At 39.2% G+C, this 16,366-nt stretch overlaps 1 protein-coding gene across 3 annotated transcripts in view; it reads right to left on the bottom strand.

Annotated features, from left to right (window-relative positions):
• LOC143036755 (solute carrier family 35 member E1 homolog) overlaps positions 1–10,847 on the bottom strand; it is a 44,168-nt gene extending 33,321 nt beyond the window's left edge. The window contains exons 1-2 of one of the 3 annotated variants that reach the window (XM_076204457.1): positions 10,322–10,847; positions 4,225–4,295 (exon numbers count right to left, since the gene is read on the bottom strand). In XM_076204457.1, coding sequence (XP_076060572.1) covers positions 4,225–4,295; positions 10,322–10,646 — 396 coding nt within the window. In that variant the 5' untranslated portion in view covers positions 10,647–10,847. The remainder of the gene's footprint in view (positions 1–4,224; positions 4,296–10,321) is intronic. The other 2 variants (XM_076204456.1, XM_076204455.1) reach the window with 2 other exon arrangements.
• Positions 10,848–16,366: the final 5,519 nt, after the last annotated feature.

Genomic DNA, 16,366 nt, shown 5'->3' with positions numbered 1-16,366 from the left:
TGAATCCACCAGTATTATTACGTTAATAGCGAGGGTAAAGCTAAAATCTATACAAATTTCTTATTTGTAAACATTAAAAAAATAGGCTTTATTCATAATAATAGAACTTATAGACTACTCAATTGAAATTTGCAAATAAAAAAAAATAGTAGTTTGTACTTTATATAAGTAGGGTAAACTAATATCATCTTAATGTGATGAAATGGTTGGTTAGATTAGTCTATGAGAAATATAGGTTAGAGTCCTAGACTACTCGTACCCTATGAATAGAGGCAGCCTATAGTCTAGAAAAAACAAATTCGACCCTACAATTTATGGTAAAAAGAAAGGTAAATGTGGATTATAAGGTTACTTTGGGATTATCTTTTTTTCTTTTTTCTTTTCTTTTTTTTTGGATAGAAAAAATGAAATAAAATAAATAAAAATAAAACAATAAAGATAATAAAAAATAGAAAAAAAAAAAAATTCATTAATTCATTAGTTTTATTTTTTATTTTCTTTATTTTTATCTATTTATTATCTTTTTAAAGAACCCGATAAACAACATGTATCATGTGGCAGGGTCAGAGGAGCCACTGGGAAAGTTAGTGACTGAGTTTGGGAGGGTGTGTGATAGGAGAAAGTTGAAGGTGAATGTGGGTAAAAGTAAAGTGATGAGGTGTACAAGAGGAGAGAATGGTGGAGAGTTGGAAGTAAGTCTTAAAGGGGAGAGGCTGGAGGAAGTGGATAGTTTTAGGTACTTGGGGTCATATGTGGCTGCAAAAGGAGTAGAGGTAGAGGTAAGCTGTAGATTGAGAGAAGCAAACAAATGCCTTGGGGGATTTAAAAAAGTAATAAGAAATAGACATTTGGGAATTAATGCAAAGAGGAGATTGTATAAAGGGGTGATTGTGCCGACAGTGCTGTGTGGGGCAGAGACATGGAATTTGAGAGAGGCAGAGAGGAAGAGTTTAAATGTGTTTGAGATGAAATGTCTGAGAAGTATGGTGAGGGTTACAAGGCTGAATAGTTTGAGAAGCGAGAAAATGAGAAGGAGAGCTGGGGTGGAAAAGGAGTTGACTGAGAGGGCTGATGAAAGACTATTAGGATGGTTTGGACACATGGACAGAATGGATGAAGGAAGACTGGTGAAAGGGGTATGGAAGGCAGAGATGGAGGGAGTGAATTTGAGAGGACGACTGAGGATGAGATGGATGGATGGGGTGACAGGGGCGTTGAGCAAGAGGGGAATGTCTGTGGAGCAGGGAAGGGAGGTGGCAGAAGATAAGGATGAGTGGAGAAGGGCTGTCTATAGATGATACTGTGATGAAAAGAAAGGGAAGGAATGGGAGGATGGGGGGGGTTTGGGGAGTGGGAAATTGTGAATGATACTTTGACGCAGCCCGAAGGGACTTCTTCCCATCCTCCGTTTTCTATGTGAGGGGACGGCGAGAGGGGGGGTCGCCAATTAAGTGAAGCGGCCTTGCTGTGGATGTGCTGTGTCCTGGATTGCTTCTGACCCAGGGTGGTGGGCGGGATGCAGGGATGACCCGTCGCCCACGAGGAGCTAAGATGTGAGAGTGGAAGGGATGATGGGTGGGAGTGGGTTTATGCCTTTTAACTTGGCTACCTCCCTGATAAGGGGGAAAAAGCCTTTTGTATATAGATAGATAGAATTATGGTTATGGGTTAAAGCATAAATATCTGGTACACTTAGGCCTAATTTGAAATTGTCTTTATAGCATAATCTGTTTTGAATTAGATTAAAATAGTTCGTGATTTTCTTTACTCTGATTTCTATTTTTCATTGCTTCACTTGTAGGCCTATTGTATTCACTAGTAACCATGATCAGCCTGTTTCTATTTCGTATATTTCAAACCACTAAATTTCTTTGATAAATGTATGATTTTCATATTCTGAAGTAGCTTTATCATAATCTAGCATATATCTATTAAAGGAAAATGTGATAAAATTACCGAAAATGAAGGAAAAGAAGATTCACTGGGAGACACTGCTTCCGGCAGAATCTGCAGCTGTTTGTTTACATTAGATAGTACTAGTAGCACACAATGCTGTCACATGGTGGCAGCACGAATTGATGTTTATTTACGTTGAAGTAAAAGCATTGCAGTATAGTACAAAATATTATATATATATATATATATATATATATATATATACATACATACAGTATATATATAGTTTCACTCTCCTTACAGGAAACAACTACAAATACATGACTACAAACACTTTTACCCAGACTGACAACGATAGCTTGTCAGTATTGTGCATTTTTCTTTTCTTTTTTATTATTGATGGATTGTTTTTTGTTTCCATCTGGAGAGACCACTTAGTGTACACATACACTGCACACACTCACTATTGCCTCCAAAAATAAAGGCAAAACCATACAAAAACTGCTAAATTGTGCAACTGGTAAAATCAAACAGGGAAACCATGTTAAAAAAAATAATTTTATTGGACTTAAGGAGTCGGAGTCGGATAAAAAATTCCGACTCCGACTCTGACTCCGACTCCTAGTACTCTTAGAAATCCGACTCCGACTCCCTCCGACTCCGACTCCGCAGCCCTGCTTCATATAACCTCCTCTTAGCATCCATTCCCAAATGTTTATTTCTCATTACACTTTTTAATCCACCAAGACATTTACTCGCTTCTCTCAATCTACATTCTACCTCCACCCCCACTCCTCCCTTTCCTGCCACATTTGCACCCAAGTATCTAAAACTATTCACTTCCTCCAGTCTCTCTCCCTTAATACTCACTTCCAGTCTGCTGCCACTCTCTCCCCTTGTACATCTCATCACCTTACTTTTGCCCACATTTATCTTCAGCTTCCTTCTTTCACATAGCTCAAACTGTGTCACTAACTTCCTCAATCCCTCCTCTGATCCCACTAAAAGTGCAGTGTCATCAGCAAACAACAACTGGCTTATTTCCCACTTTTCTCCATTTTCTTTAACCATCTCCAACCCCTGACCCACTACTCTTGCATTCACCTCTTGCACCACCCCATCCATGTATAGATTGAACAGCCAGGGCGACATAACACATCCCTGACAAAGTCCCACCTTTACCTCAAACCATTCACTCTCTCCATTTCTAATCCTAGCACACACTCTACTACTCTCATAAAACTCTTGACTGCTATTAACAGCTTTCCTCCTATCCCATATTGCAATACCTCCCAGTGCCTTCCTGTCTACCCCGTCGTAAGCCTTTTCCAGATCCATAAAAGCCAAAAAAACATCCTTAACCTTTCCTATAGCTTTCTCACATATCTGTCTTTCCACAAAAACCTGATCTACACAACCCCTACCTGTCCTAAACCCACACTGTTCCTCACCAATTATGCCCTCTGTTCCTCTCCTAATCCTCTCAATCAAGATCCTCCCATAAGCCTTCCCAACTACACTCAACAAGCTGATCCCTCTGAAACTACTACACTCACACTTGTCCCCCTTTCCCTTGTAAAATGGAACTATACAGGCACTCCTCCAGTCCTCCGGCACTCTGCCCTCTCTCCAGCAAACATTAAATAACCTCACCAGCCAGTCCACCATCACTGTACCTCCTTTTTTCATACATTCTGCATGGCATCCATCCAACCCAGGTGCCTTACCTGCTCTCATCATCTTAACAACTACTATTTCTCCTCAATTTTCCTCATTCATCACTCTCATTTTCTAAGCAGTTCCCACTGCAACTACCTTTCCCTCCCTATCCTCCTTCATATTTAGCAACTCCCTAAAATACTCTGCCCAACTTCTTCTAACTGCCTTCTCTTCCATTATCATCTCTCCATCTGCACTTTTTACCTTTTCCTCTCTACTTGATTTGCCTCCTCTTCCTCTTTTAATTTCTTTCCAAAACATCTTTTTATTACTTTCAAAATTTTCTGTCATACTCTTACCCCATTTCATATCTGCTCTTCTCTTTGCCTCCTTTATCTTATGCATGACTTCCCTTCTCTTTACTTTGTACCTCTCATACAATTCCCTCGTCCTAATTTGCAGCCACTCTATGAAGGCCTACTTCTTCTCCTCTACACCCTTCTTTGCTTCTTCATCCCACCATTCACTACCCTTACTTCTATTTCCTCCCACCTTCCTTGTACCACATACCATCTTTGCACACCTTATGACTCCCTCCTTGAGCCATCCTCATTCCTCCTCCACTTCCAGTACAACAATATAAACAGAAACATTATACTTTCAACCTACCTTCATGCTCTGTTTTTCTCTAAAAATTATTCGGGCCAAGAGGACTGTAAAAAGTGGCATCGTTGCTTTCACTGAAACAAAAAGCCAACTCTTAGAAAAAAATCAAAGCAACCTTAATCAATTCTTTTTTTAAATGAACTGATCAATCTATGAAAAGCAAGAGACAAAATCACCAATTATATTACAAAAAGGGATTGATGATGCGCACTTGCAAGATGAGTATAAAAACATCATCTAACCACTAGGATTGCACTGATTACTCAGCAGATAATCAGAAATTGGTTATACTGCCCATCTTGCCAATTAATTGATATTGGCATTCTGGCCAATTAATGAGTTTTAATAACTAGCTATTCTTGTTTTTATTATTAGTAGGCACATATGCTGGAACAAGAAAAATATGTACTGGTAAGACAAAAATTTGGAAAACATTGAATTCAGCATGTAAAAATACATACCAAATACATGATTTTAAAGTGCACATCACTAACTATTCCCACTGCTCCAGTCTTTCCATTAGTTTGGATATTGTGTATAGTTGTGAAATTGGCCTATACGATACAGGGTTTTCTGGAGGTTTGCTTAGTTTTAATACAGGAATTTTGTGAGCTTTATTCCAGACGGCTGGACTGATTGATGGATGGAAACTGAATTTTATCAAGTTAAAAAAAAATTCAATTACTTCTATCATTCTGTCAATTTTGCTTTGTTGTAATTTGTCTTTTTTGTGGGTGGGTTTATTTTTTTTCTTTATTGGGAAAATGTTGCAAAGGAGGTCATGAATGGTTTCCCATGTTGTCAATAGGATGAGGGTGAATACATTGTTGGGGTTTAGAATGTTTAGGTAGGGAATGAGTCTAGGACTTGTTTCCTCTTTGGTCTGCTAATGCGTGTATTGTCTTAAAGGATCATGTGCATTCAGGGCTTCAATTAGTATGTGTTTTGTAGTCCTTGAATGGTTACAGTTGCAGTGTGTATTATTGTGGTGATGATATGGTAGGCTGTATGTAGGTGCTTGCAATGCTTAATGTTGTTTTCTTTCAGTTTAAAATTATTTCTACAGCAGTATCTATTAGTGTCTTATATTTAGTTTTTATGAAACTGATACTTTTAATTATTCCTAGTATACTATTAGCACATGAACTAATCATAGTTACATGTACTGAGGACTTCAAACCAAATGATGATCCCTTCCTTGAATCCATGTTGGTTTGGGAAGGTGGGTAAATTAACTATCCCTTTTTATGCAATTAATATCCATCAGTTTGGATATGGTAGACAATAATGAGACTGGTCTGTAGAATGCTGGGTTTTCTGGTAGTGTTTTTGGTTTTAATATGGATATCATATGGGCTCTTTTCCTGATTGTTGGAATTTTGTTGTACAACCAGGAGTGATTAAAAGTATCACTCCCAGGATTTACTGTATTTGGGCCAAATGTGTAAATCATGAAATAACAATTACAATAGCTCTTGACATAAACAAGACATCTAATAAAATTCCCAGACACATACTATCAAATATGAATGTTAAGGCAGACATTCACAATACATATACATAACAGCTTTTCCCCCTTACAAGAGAGGTAGCCAAAGTCAAAGGCATAAATCCACTCCCACCCATTTCATCCCTACATACTCCACTCCCATTCACCCCCCTCCCTCCCCCTTATCTTGGCTCCTCCTGGATGATGGGTCATCCCTGCATCTCACCTAATGCCCTGGGTCAGAAGCAAAGTAGCAAGACACAGCACATCCACAGCAAGGCCGCTTCATTCACAATAATGACAAGAAATGAATAACTAACCTCTTAGCAGGCAGACAGTGCAGAGTAACCCAATAGCACCCCAATAGAATACCTGCACATAGAAACCAAAATCTTTCCCACAGAATATTGTAAGAAAATGACAGATACACAATTCTATACTAGAATATACTGGAGGACTAAGAGGCAAACTACTCAAATGAATGAAAGATCTTTTGAAGAGATGATATATGAGGACAGGATGACAAGATAGAGAAGAGTAATGCATGGAGGAGTTCCACAAGGCTCAGTGTTTGCATCAATAATGTTTCTCCTATATGTCAATGACACGATGGAAGGTCCAACAAACTATGTCAGCATGTTTGTAGATGATGCAAAAGTCACAAGAAGACTGAAAAACCATGAGGACTGTATGTTATTGCAAAAGGATCTAAACATTATTTTTGCATGGAGCCAAAAATTGGAAACTTATTTCAACACAAATAAAATATATTGTACTGGAAATGAGCAATAGCTGTAGAAGACCATCTTTAAAGTATTCCTTGAGAAGTGAACCCATTACAAAAGCAAAAGATGAGAAATACTTTGGAGTGTTAATGAAAGACAATCTGTCACCTGACAGACATATCAGTAGGAACAATTGTGGGGGAGATGTACAGATTGCAGCAGAAGATTAGAGTGGCTTATCACTAAATGGATGAAGTGATGATGAAAAAACTTGATGAAACCCTGAGGAGTCTAACACTGGAATACGTGTCAGTCGTATGGTCCCCACACAGAGAAACTATAAAAGGCAGCAACCACAAAGGTCCCCAGCCTCCTGGCAGATAAACCATACGAGGAAAGACTAAAAGCACTGGATCTGCCCACTTTGAAAGAAGAGAAAAAGACAATACAATTACAGTAGTCAGATCACTAAAATGGAGAGATTGCACTGACAGAAGAGATATCTTGATTAAAGATAGGAGGGCTTTAAGAGGTGATAAGAACAAGTCAAAGAAGACATGTCTAAAGGATATGAATTGAAGATATAGTTTTCCATGTCTATGCATAAATACCTGGAATAGTTCTGAATGTGACATAGCCCAAGCTGGAACTATACATGGATTTAAATAAAAATTTAATTGGAATTCAGGGATATAGATTAAGTTACAACTAAACATGTATTTGGGACTGGATATGATCATTTGGAGATTAGGAGATGTGATCCAATGAGCATTGCTCCTTTCCTGTACACTAAAATCATGTAAATACAATAAACTTAATACGACTACCAGATAAGGGTAACCTGGTGATTATGGGGGACTTCAATTGCAAAGAAATTTGTTGGGACAACATGACAGTGCGAGGAGGAGATGACTTGTGGGGCAAAGTACTGCTAGACATGACCACGGAGTACACAATGACCCAATGGGTCAGTGAAAACACAAGGTGCACAAACGATGAAGAGCCATCGAAACTAGATTTAATATTTAATACAGAACCTGAAATAGTGGACAAAATCCAGTACAAGACACCAATTGGAAAGAGTGACCATGTACTCATCGAAACTGTACTAAAGGAAGAAATAGACATGGAGAGGAAGGAAAAGCATAGGAAAGGAAGATTGATGTACAACAAAACAGACTTTACAAAACTAAAGACATTCTTCCGGAATGCAAACTGGGAAAAATTCTATATGGAAGAGACAACAGTAGAAGAGAAATGGAATATATTGATGGATATTTACAATGAAGGGGTAAACAGGCATGTACCAAGACAAAAGCAAGAGAGAGAGTACATTAAATGTTGGTTCAACAAAAGATGCAGTGAGGCAAAAGACAGAAGGGACAAAGCTTGGAAAAAGTGGAGAAAAGACAAAAAACAAAGCAAATGGCAAATTTATATAAACTAGAAATGAGTATGTTAATGTGAGAAGAGAGGAAAAAAGGAACCATGAGAAGGATATTATAGATAAATGCAAAGATCAACCCAAGCTATTCTATCGGTATGTGAATGGTAAACTTAAAACCAAACAGGAAATGGTGAAACTACGCCAAGGAAATATAGAATACACAGAAGAATTAGAGATGGCCGAAGTCATGAACAACCACTTTAAATATGTCTTCACCAGAGAGAAAATTCAAAATTGGGACGTAGATAATAACAAGCAATCTCCCCACATGAGTGAGTTCACAATATCACAAAAAGAAAAATCAGAACATATATCAAAACTGGATGTCAGAAAATCACATGGCCCAGATGGTATTGCAAATTGGATTCTAAAGGAATGCAAAGAAGAACAGACAAAATACACATCATAATAAATAGCACACTCAAAGAAGGAAAGATACCTTATGACTGGAAACATGCTAACATTGTACCAATATATAAAGGAGGAAACAAGGAAGAACCCACCAACTATAGGCCAGTATCACTAACAAGCACTATAGCCAAAATCTGTGAGAAAATCATCAAGAATAGATGGGTAAAACATCTGGAAGACAACAACATATTAAACCCAAGACAATTCGGGTTCAGACAAGGAAGATCATGCACCACAAACTTAATATGCTTCTACTCAAGGCCAATAGACATAGTGCAAGAAAGAAATGGATGGGCTGATTGTGCATTCCTAGACTTGCAAAAAACCTTTGACAAAGTACCACACAGAAAATTACTAAAAAAAAACTGGAACACATAGGAATATAAGGGAACCTACTAAAATGGATGGAGGACTTCCTGACGGGTAGAAAGATGAAAGTAGTGCTCAGAGAAAAATATTCAGATTGGAAAGAGGTGATCAGTGGAGTACCGCAAGGATCTGTACTGGCACCAATCATGTTTGCTATCTATATGAATGACATGGACGAAGACGTGGACTGTTACATGAGCTTCTTTGCTGATGACGCCAAACTGTTAAGGAATGTAGAAACTGATAAGGACTGTGAAGCACTGCAAGAAGACCTGAATAGGGTATGGAACTGGAGTCAGAAATGGGAAGTGGACTTTAATACTAAGAAGTGTAGCATAATGGAGTTTGGAAAAAGCAAAAACAGAATATCAGGAAAATATACAATTGGAACCAAGGAAGTAAAGAAAGTAGGATCCGAAAAAGATTTGGGAGTAATTATCACAAACGACTTGTCCTATGATAAACAGATTAACAAAATTGTCGGGGAGACTTACAACTTGCTAAGATCAATAAAAGTGGCATTTGCATACTTGGACAAAGACATGATAAAAAAAATATTGGTTACATTGATAAGGCCTAGACTAGAGTATGCAGCGACATTGTGGTCCCCCAGTACCAAAAAGAATATAAAGAAAATAGAAAGAATCCAAAGAGCAGCTACAAAAATGGCACCTGCACTTGCAAACCTATCATACGAGGAAAGATTGGCTAAACTGGGGTTACCGACACTGGAGCAGAGAAGAGAGAGAGGTGACCTATTGACCATCTACAGAATCATGAAAGGCACAGAGATACTTGATAGAGAGGACTTACTTTACTGGGACAAGAGAAACACAAGAGGACATGGAAAGAAAATAAAAAACATAGCTATAGAAGAGAACTGTAGAAAAACAGTTTTCCACATAGAGTTTTGGACGCTTGGAACAAACTGGATAATGAAATAGTATGTGTAAAAGCCATTCATGAGTTTAAAAGCAAACTAGACACTGCGAGATACAATGGCGGGAAACCACAAGCATAGCTCCCCTTCCCGCAAAATACAACTAGGTAAATACAAAAGACACTAAACACCTCATCCTACATTGCCCAACACTAACTATCCCGACACAACAATACAATTTCTCCCCTGTGTGATCTATAGGCCTGCCCATGTACTGGTGCTTGTTATCTGGGAGCCATGGGTTTCCTGCAGGAAACATGTGGGGCAATGGATTGACTGACTGACAGAAATGATGAAGCAAGATAACACTTGTGTTGGAGATTACATAACAGGGACAGGGTACACAGCTAATGATTACAGCAAGTTACTACATATGTTTACACCAAGATACTTTATTTCATGGACATATTGTTTAAATGCTCCTTTCCAAAATAATGTCTAAACCAAATATTTTCTTCTCAGTGAGAAAAGCATGGTTTATCATCGTATCCTAATTCACCCAACCTAGCCCTCACCCCCTAACCTGAAGACTAATGACCTTCAAGGAAAACTAATATTTTTTTAACTTACAAATACCACAAAAGGTTGGTCTAGTGAATTTATTTGTGTAAAAGTTAACACCCAGGTACCCACGGGACCTAAACTAGAACGAATAATTTCATTATTACATTCTTTGATAAAATTGAATGTTAAATAAAAGTACCAATACTGTAACTTACCTGTGTGTGCGTAAGAGACAGGGACCTTCCATATGCTTACATGTGATGATACAGATGATAAGAACTTTCCTAATGCTAACGGAAGGATTATCTTCTTATAATATGGCCAAGATATATCTGTTCTTTTACGAACTCTCATCCACTTTAAAACAGGCCCACTGTACAGTGTGATCGAAACTAATTGTACCATAGTGACTGTCATAGGATACGGGAATTCATTTAATATAGTCTTTCCGACAACATTATTACTGGAACTAACAATATACCAAAATACACACAATATTATAACCCGAACGATTTCCCCTCCCTGTTTCTTTTCGGCCATGTTGGCATACCCGAGGGTCTGCGGCTCTCCAAACTAAACGTCATCAAATCAGCTGTGTTGGGAAACATCCAATTATGAGGGAGACAAAATGTATGAAACATACACTTTTCCTTGAATACCAACGAACTTAGTGCACACCATATGATTTTTCCAGTTGTATAAATGACCAAGTTTATGCATAAACTTCATAACAAATATCTATTCAATCTCAACCATACTAAATTCTCATCTGGCGGGCCTCTCAGACTGACAAACTGGACACTAGCCAAGTCACTGATGCCTTACTACCATGGACTCTTTACGATAGACCACACACTTGCGCAGGCTTTTAGGAATTTTTATTATGGTTTGTATCGTGACCCAGAGTGCATGTAGTGGGAGACTTGGACATCAAGGCTTATTTCTATACCAACCAAAACCGGGGAAATTGGTCGGAGACAGGTTTAGAAGCGCGAAAGAAGAAAAAATAGAGGTAAACTGAAATGAGAAGATGTACTTGTAGCATGAGAGAAAGTTAGAAATGAAGTTGTAGGATACATACAATGGCTAGAAACACTGTCCTATTTTTTTTTTCATTGACTAGTCTGAAAGTTACGGCACACTAGCTAGGCATTTCTCGATCGCTACCATGCAACGCTTTTGGTACTTGCTTTGCTAGCAAAGTCTTGCGAATCTGTCGCGCAGGAAATGTTTTGCTGGCGACTTTCTGGCCAGCAGCTAATGAAAACAATACCAAAGCTTCCCGCTAAAGGAGCTTGTTACTGCAGTAGTCGAAAAAATAGACACCGACTTCATATTGTTTTTAATGTTTTAATAAGTTTATAGTGGCAATTAAAGATAGAGAATAAGCAATAACATGTATGCTCAATTCTATTCATATGCCATATATATATATATATATATATATTATATATATATATGTATATATAAATGTATATATATATATATATGTTGAAACATTGTGACAAGGAATAAACTCGGAACGAGACCCGTGACTCTCTTTTTCCACCTTTTTCATATATATATAATATATATATATATATATATATATATATATATATATATATATACAGTATATATATATACATATATATACTGTGAAGACATCCTGACAGGTTGTAAGAGGAGTAGAGGGAAACACACAAGTAGAATAGGAGTTTATTCCTTGACTAGTTTCGCACAGTAATGCTTCTTCAGAGAGAATGGTTTGCATTACAGAATAACTGATATTAAATATATATATATATATATATATATATATATATATGTATATATATATATATATATATATATATATATATATATATATGTATATATATATATATCCCAGGAATGGTGGTTCATTTAAGCACTCAAGTGAACAGCAAAACTTGCTGTTGATTCTCTCCACTTTCCCCAGCAGCAAGAGTCAGTAGCATGCTACTCAGTTTGGATAGCAAAATAATAGTACCTAAAGCAAGAAGCATCCTAGCGAGAAATGCTTATTGTGCTGCAACCTTTATATTTTAGCCGTACGGTCGGTACAGAGGGAGGTTGGGGGGGAAACATATCTTACATGCTACCCAAAATATCTTACATAACAATCTGAAACAACTTATAAGTAGATAATAGAACAACAAAAAAGGCTAGTACAACATGAGAAAGGGCAAGTGCATAAGTGTGATGTGAGGAAGTTGCCCCGGGTGGCAGCATCAACGCGTCGGCACCTCTGAAGGCTCCCAGGGTTCGAACTTCAACCTAGCAAGCACTGGCTGCCCTGAGGTCATGACCCAGCCGCATCGGGTCTGACGAAACGAGTCTTCTAGAACACCTGCAGACCCCAGCTGTGCTGAGCATCTTCCAAGTGACACCTAATGCGAAGCTCATGACCTGATCCTGATGAATATAAGGGTCACCAGAAACAGACGGCCTCGGGAACTGAGGAATCTATTTCCCGCACAGAGAATTCACCTGTCAAAGACCGACACTGTCTCCTCCTCCCCTCCTCTCGCGGCCAGAAGCGAGCTTATTTACCTGTTCTTGGACGCCCAACTTTATAATAAATCAACAAAACTTTCCAGTTTGCCTTTAGCCAGGCCCATGTCCCCTACGTTTCTGAAATGTGACTTAAGGTGTCCTTGCTGGGGTATCTGGGTTGAATATTTCTGATGGGGTTGGGGTTGGGGAGGATGGTGGGAGGCTTCCTGCTGGGTGTTCTAGGAAGACTTGTCTCTCAGAACTCCCTCCACCAATCAGAACACTGAGATGATCTGTGATGCCATAGGGGAGGAGACAAAGTCACCTGCATTATTTGAGTAGTGTCTGTGAAGCAGCCAATATTAAAATAGTTGCCATACCTACACTGAAGATTATTTTCAGTGGCTCCATATATGAGATTGATTGCATATGCTTGTTCTTCATTCCAAGTATTTGCTGGACTAGTTGGTGCTGGCTTGGATTATATTTTCAGCCAACTTGTTCTGTAAGTCCTCACTTTATATGTGGAAAGCTTTATTTCCTAACATCTCTCAAACATGTTTGTTTTCCATTTTGTGCTATGACCTCTTTTCTCTTTCATCCCATACTAGCAAATCTTGTGTCCATTTTTTTTTTAAGTTTTCTCTTATCTAAATATTACCATGCCATGGCTAGCTTCATTGTGTTCTCATATTTCACCTCCTGTACGGTATAATCTTGACATCATCTGCAAATAAGATTGTAACTATGAATACTGCATATTTACTTCATAATGTCCTAATCCATGTAGTAAAATGCCACTCACATTCTCACATTTTCAACATGTAGGTCTCCTGTTATTTCCTTTATGTAAGCTTCAGATGAGGTTGTCTTTGATTATGACACCTAAGTCCTTTTCTTCCTGTTTTTACTATTTTTCCATTTTACAATCCTTCATCATTTTTTCTTGTTATGGCCCATTTCCAGTATTTTAAATTTTGTGCGTTAACATCCATAATCCATTCCTGACTCCACTCATATATTATCATTTTTTCTTGCTATGGCTCCATTTCTAATATTTTGCATTTTGTGTGTTAAAACCTATAATCCATTCTTGATTCCACTCATATATTTTATCCAGATCCCTTTGCGACATCATACAATCAACCTCATTTCTCACCCTCCTCATGATTTTTACATCTTCGGCAAATAGGTTTCCATAGCTTTCATCATTTCATTAATATGCATACCCAGTTCTTAGTCTCTGTGGTGGATGGGGGTGTGCGGGGGCAAATCATAGGTATAATTACATGGCAACCATACTGAACACCTATGGTGGGGACAGGCTTGCAACCTGCACATCAAAATCACCAAACCTGCTGTGCAGTGTGCTGGGGTCTTGCAAGTGAGGAACAAACACATTTGGCCAGGGCCAGGACAAACCTCCATCAGTTTCTCCGCATGGGCACCTGGAACTTTTGTTCTCCAAGGACAATTGACTACCCTTTTTATCTGCAGAGTTTAGAAAGCTTAGATGGGATGTGGTGGCTCTTTCAGAGGTGAGAAGACCAGGTAGTGATGAGATCAATAGTGAGGGTTTCAACTACTTCTGGTTGGTTGAACTGATGGGGCCAACCTTTCAGGATATAGGCACATCTGGCCAACTACAGTACGCTGTTATAAAGAGCACTTCAGCTGATGAGCATATGATGCTGATGAGGGTGATGCACACCTTGGGTCTCATCTCTCTTAGTGCAGTATGTACTCCTACCTTGAGATGTTCTGTCAAGCTCAAACCTATAGTTGATCAGTGCCCACCACTGGATGTTTATTGTTTTGGGCAATTTCAACTGGCACATGTTTGTTAGCACTTGTTGGAGGATCCTGCAGAGCTACAGGGTTTATCAGTGCCGACTTCTTTGGGCTTCATCATCGACTTATGGTCACAATATTCAAGAATGTACATCAAGTCCAGGAGAATCCTGATGAAACCCAAACTGGTTTCATCATGAGAAACTCAGGGATGACGTGTGTATCTAGGAGTATGTGGTATTAATCTCTAACTGGTACAGTACTTGGCACTCTTGAGGACCCTGAAGAATTGTGGGACATCTTTAAACACCTGAAACTCTTAAAAGTACTTGGAATGTATTGGAGAAGTGCCTAAGGTCAAGGAGTATCATGGCATTACAGGACACACTGGAGAACATAAGAGTTGGCCCCCTGTGCTGCCACAAGGGCTGGGGACCTGCACCAATACAGGACTTGGAAACAGCAGACTAGAGTTCTCATGAGGAATCATTGAAGATGTCAAGGGCCTTTATAATGCAAATGACCTCGGGCCTGCTTACTGGAAACAAATGCAGTGAAGATTATATGAAGGGGTGGATGTGTCTACAACACTGCATGGAGTGAAGATTTGGAATTTGAGAGAGTCACATAGAAATTTAAATATTTGAGAAATTTGGTGAGAATTCAGGAAGAATTGGGGTGGAAAGGGAGATGGCTAATAGGGCCAATGAAAGAATAAAAGGGTGGTTTGGGCACATGGATAGAACAAGTGAACAAGTAACAAAAAGAACATGGAAGGCTGAGGTGTATGCATTGAACTTGATGAGAAGACCCTGGAGATGGATGGATGGGGCGAAGGGGACCTTGAATGAAGGGCAAATGTCCGTTCATCAGGGAGGGGAGAAGGAAAATTATTGTTGTAAGTGGAGAATGGTTGTAAATGGACTTGATGTGGCCCAAAGGGATTTCTCATCTCCTCCATTTCTGTATGAGGGGGGCAAGGAAGTTGATTGATTTATGGAATTTTTGGTTTGAAGGCCAAGTGCGGGGGGGCAAGGAGGGGTGTCACAGTGTAAATGAAGTGGCTGGCCCTGCCCTGCAGTGGACATAAATATTGCTGCATGCATGGATTCTGACCCAGGAAGTGAGCATGAGACGGGAGTGACCCTTCATCCCCTAGGAGGTAAGATGAGAGGGAAAGTAAATAGGTGATAGACGAAAGTTTGATGGGTTCATGTCTTAGCTGGCTACCTCCCTTATGAAGGGGAAGAAGCCTTTGGTGTATACATAGCTTATGTCTGAGTTGTTGATGGCATATTGAGTTTGGTGGTCTAAATTCAAGGGGTTAATTGATCAGAGTGTGCGCATTTTGTGGTACAGTAAGTAGGTTATAACTACGAGTATCATGCTGCTATAGTTTTGTTGGTAGTGCTTGTCAAATGCATGATGGGTGTCTGGTGTTAGGGCCCCTGGCATAGATGGATGGGGTGAAAGGGGCTTTGGGGAAGAGGGGAATGTCTGTTCAGAAAGGACGGGAGAGGACAGAAGACGGGTGAATGGAGAATGGTTGTAGGCACATCTGGCCAACTACAGTACGCTGTTATAAAGAGCACTTCAGCTGATGAGCATATGATGCTGATGAGGGTGATGCACACCTTGGGTCTCATCTCTCTTAGTGCAGTATGTACTCCTACCTTGAGATGTTCTGTCAAGCTCAAACCTATAGTTGATCAGTGCCCACCACTGGATGTTTATTGTTTTGGGCAATTTCAACTGGCACATGTTTGTTAGTACTTGTTGGAGGATCCTGCAAAGCTGCAAGGTTTACCAGTGCCGAGTTCTTTGGGCTTCATCATCGACTTATGGTCACAATATTCAAGAATGTACATCAAGTCCAGGCATAAATGCATTCCCACCCATTCCATCCCTGAATACACTCCACACACCTCCACCCTCCCTCTTATCTTAGCACCTCCTGGATGGCGGGTCATCCC

This window comes from Oratosquilla oratoria, chromosome 21 (assembly GCF_046742065.1).
Source record: "Oratosquilla oratoria isolate Oo_2021 chromosome 21, ASM4674206v1, whole genome shotgun sequence".
In the NCBI taxonomy this organism is placed as follows: domain Eukaryota; kingdom Metazoa; phylum Arthropoda; class Malacostraca; order Stomatopoda; family Squillidae; genus Oratosquilla; species Oratosquilla oratoria.
This window is presented reverse-complemented; position numbering and strand designations above follow the sequence as displayed.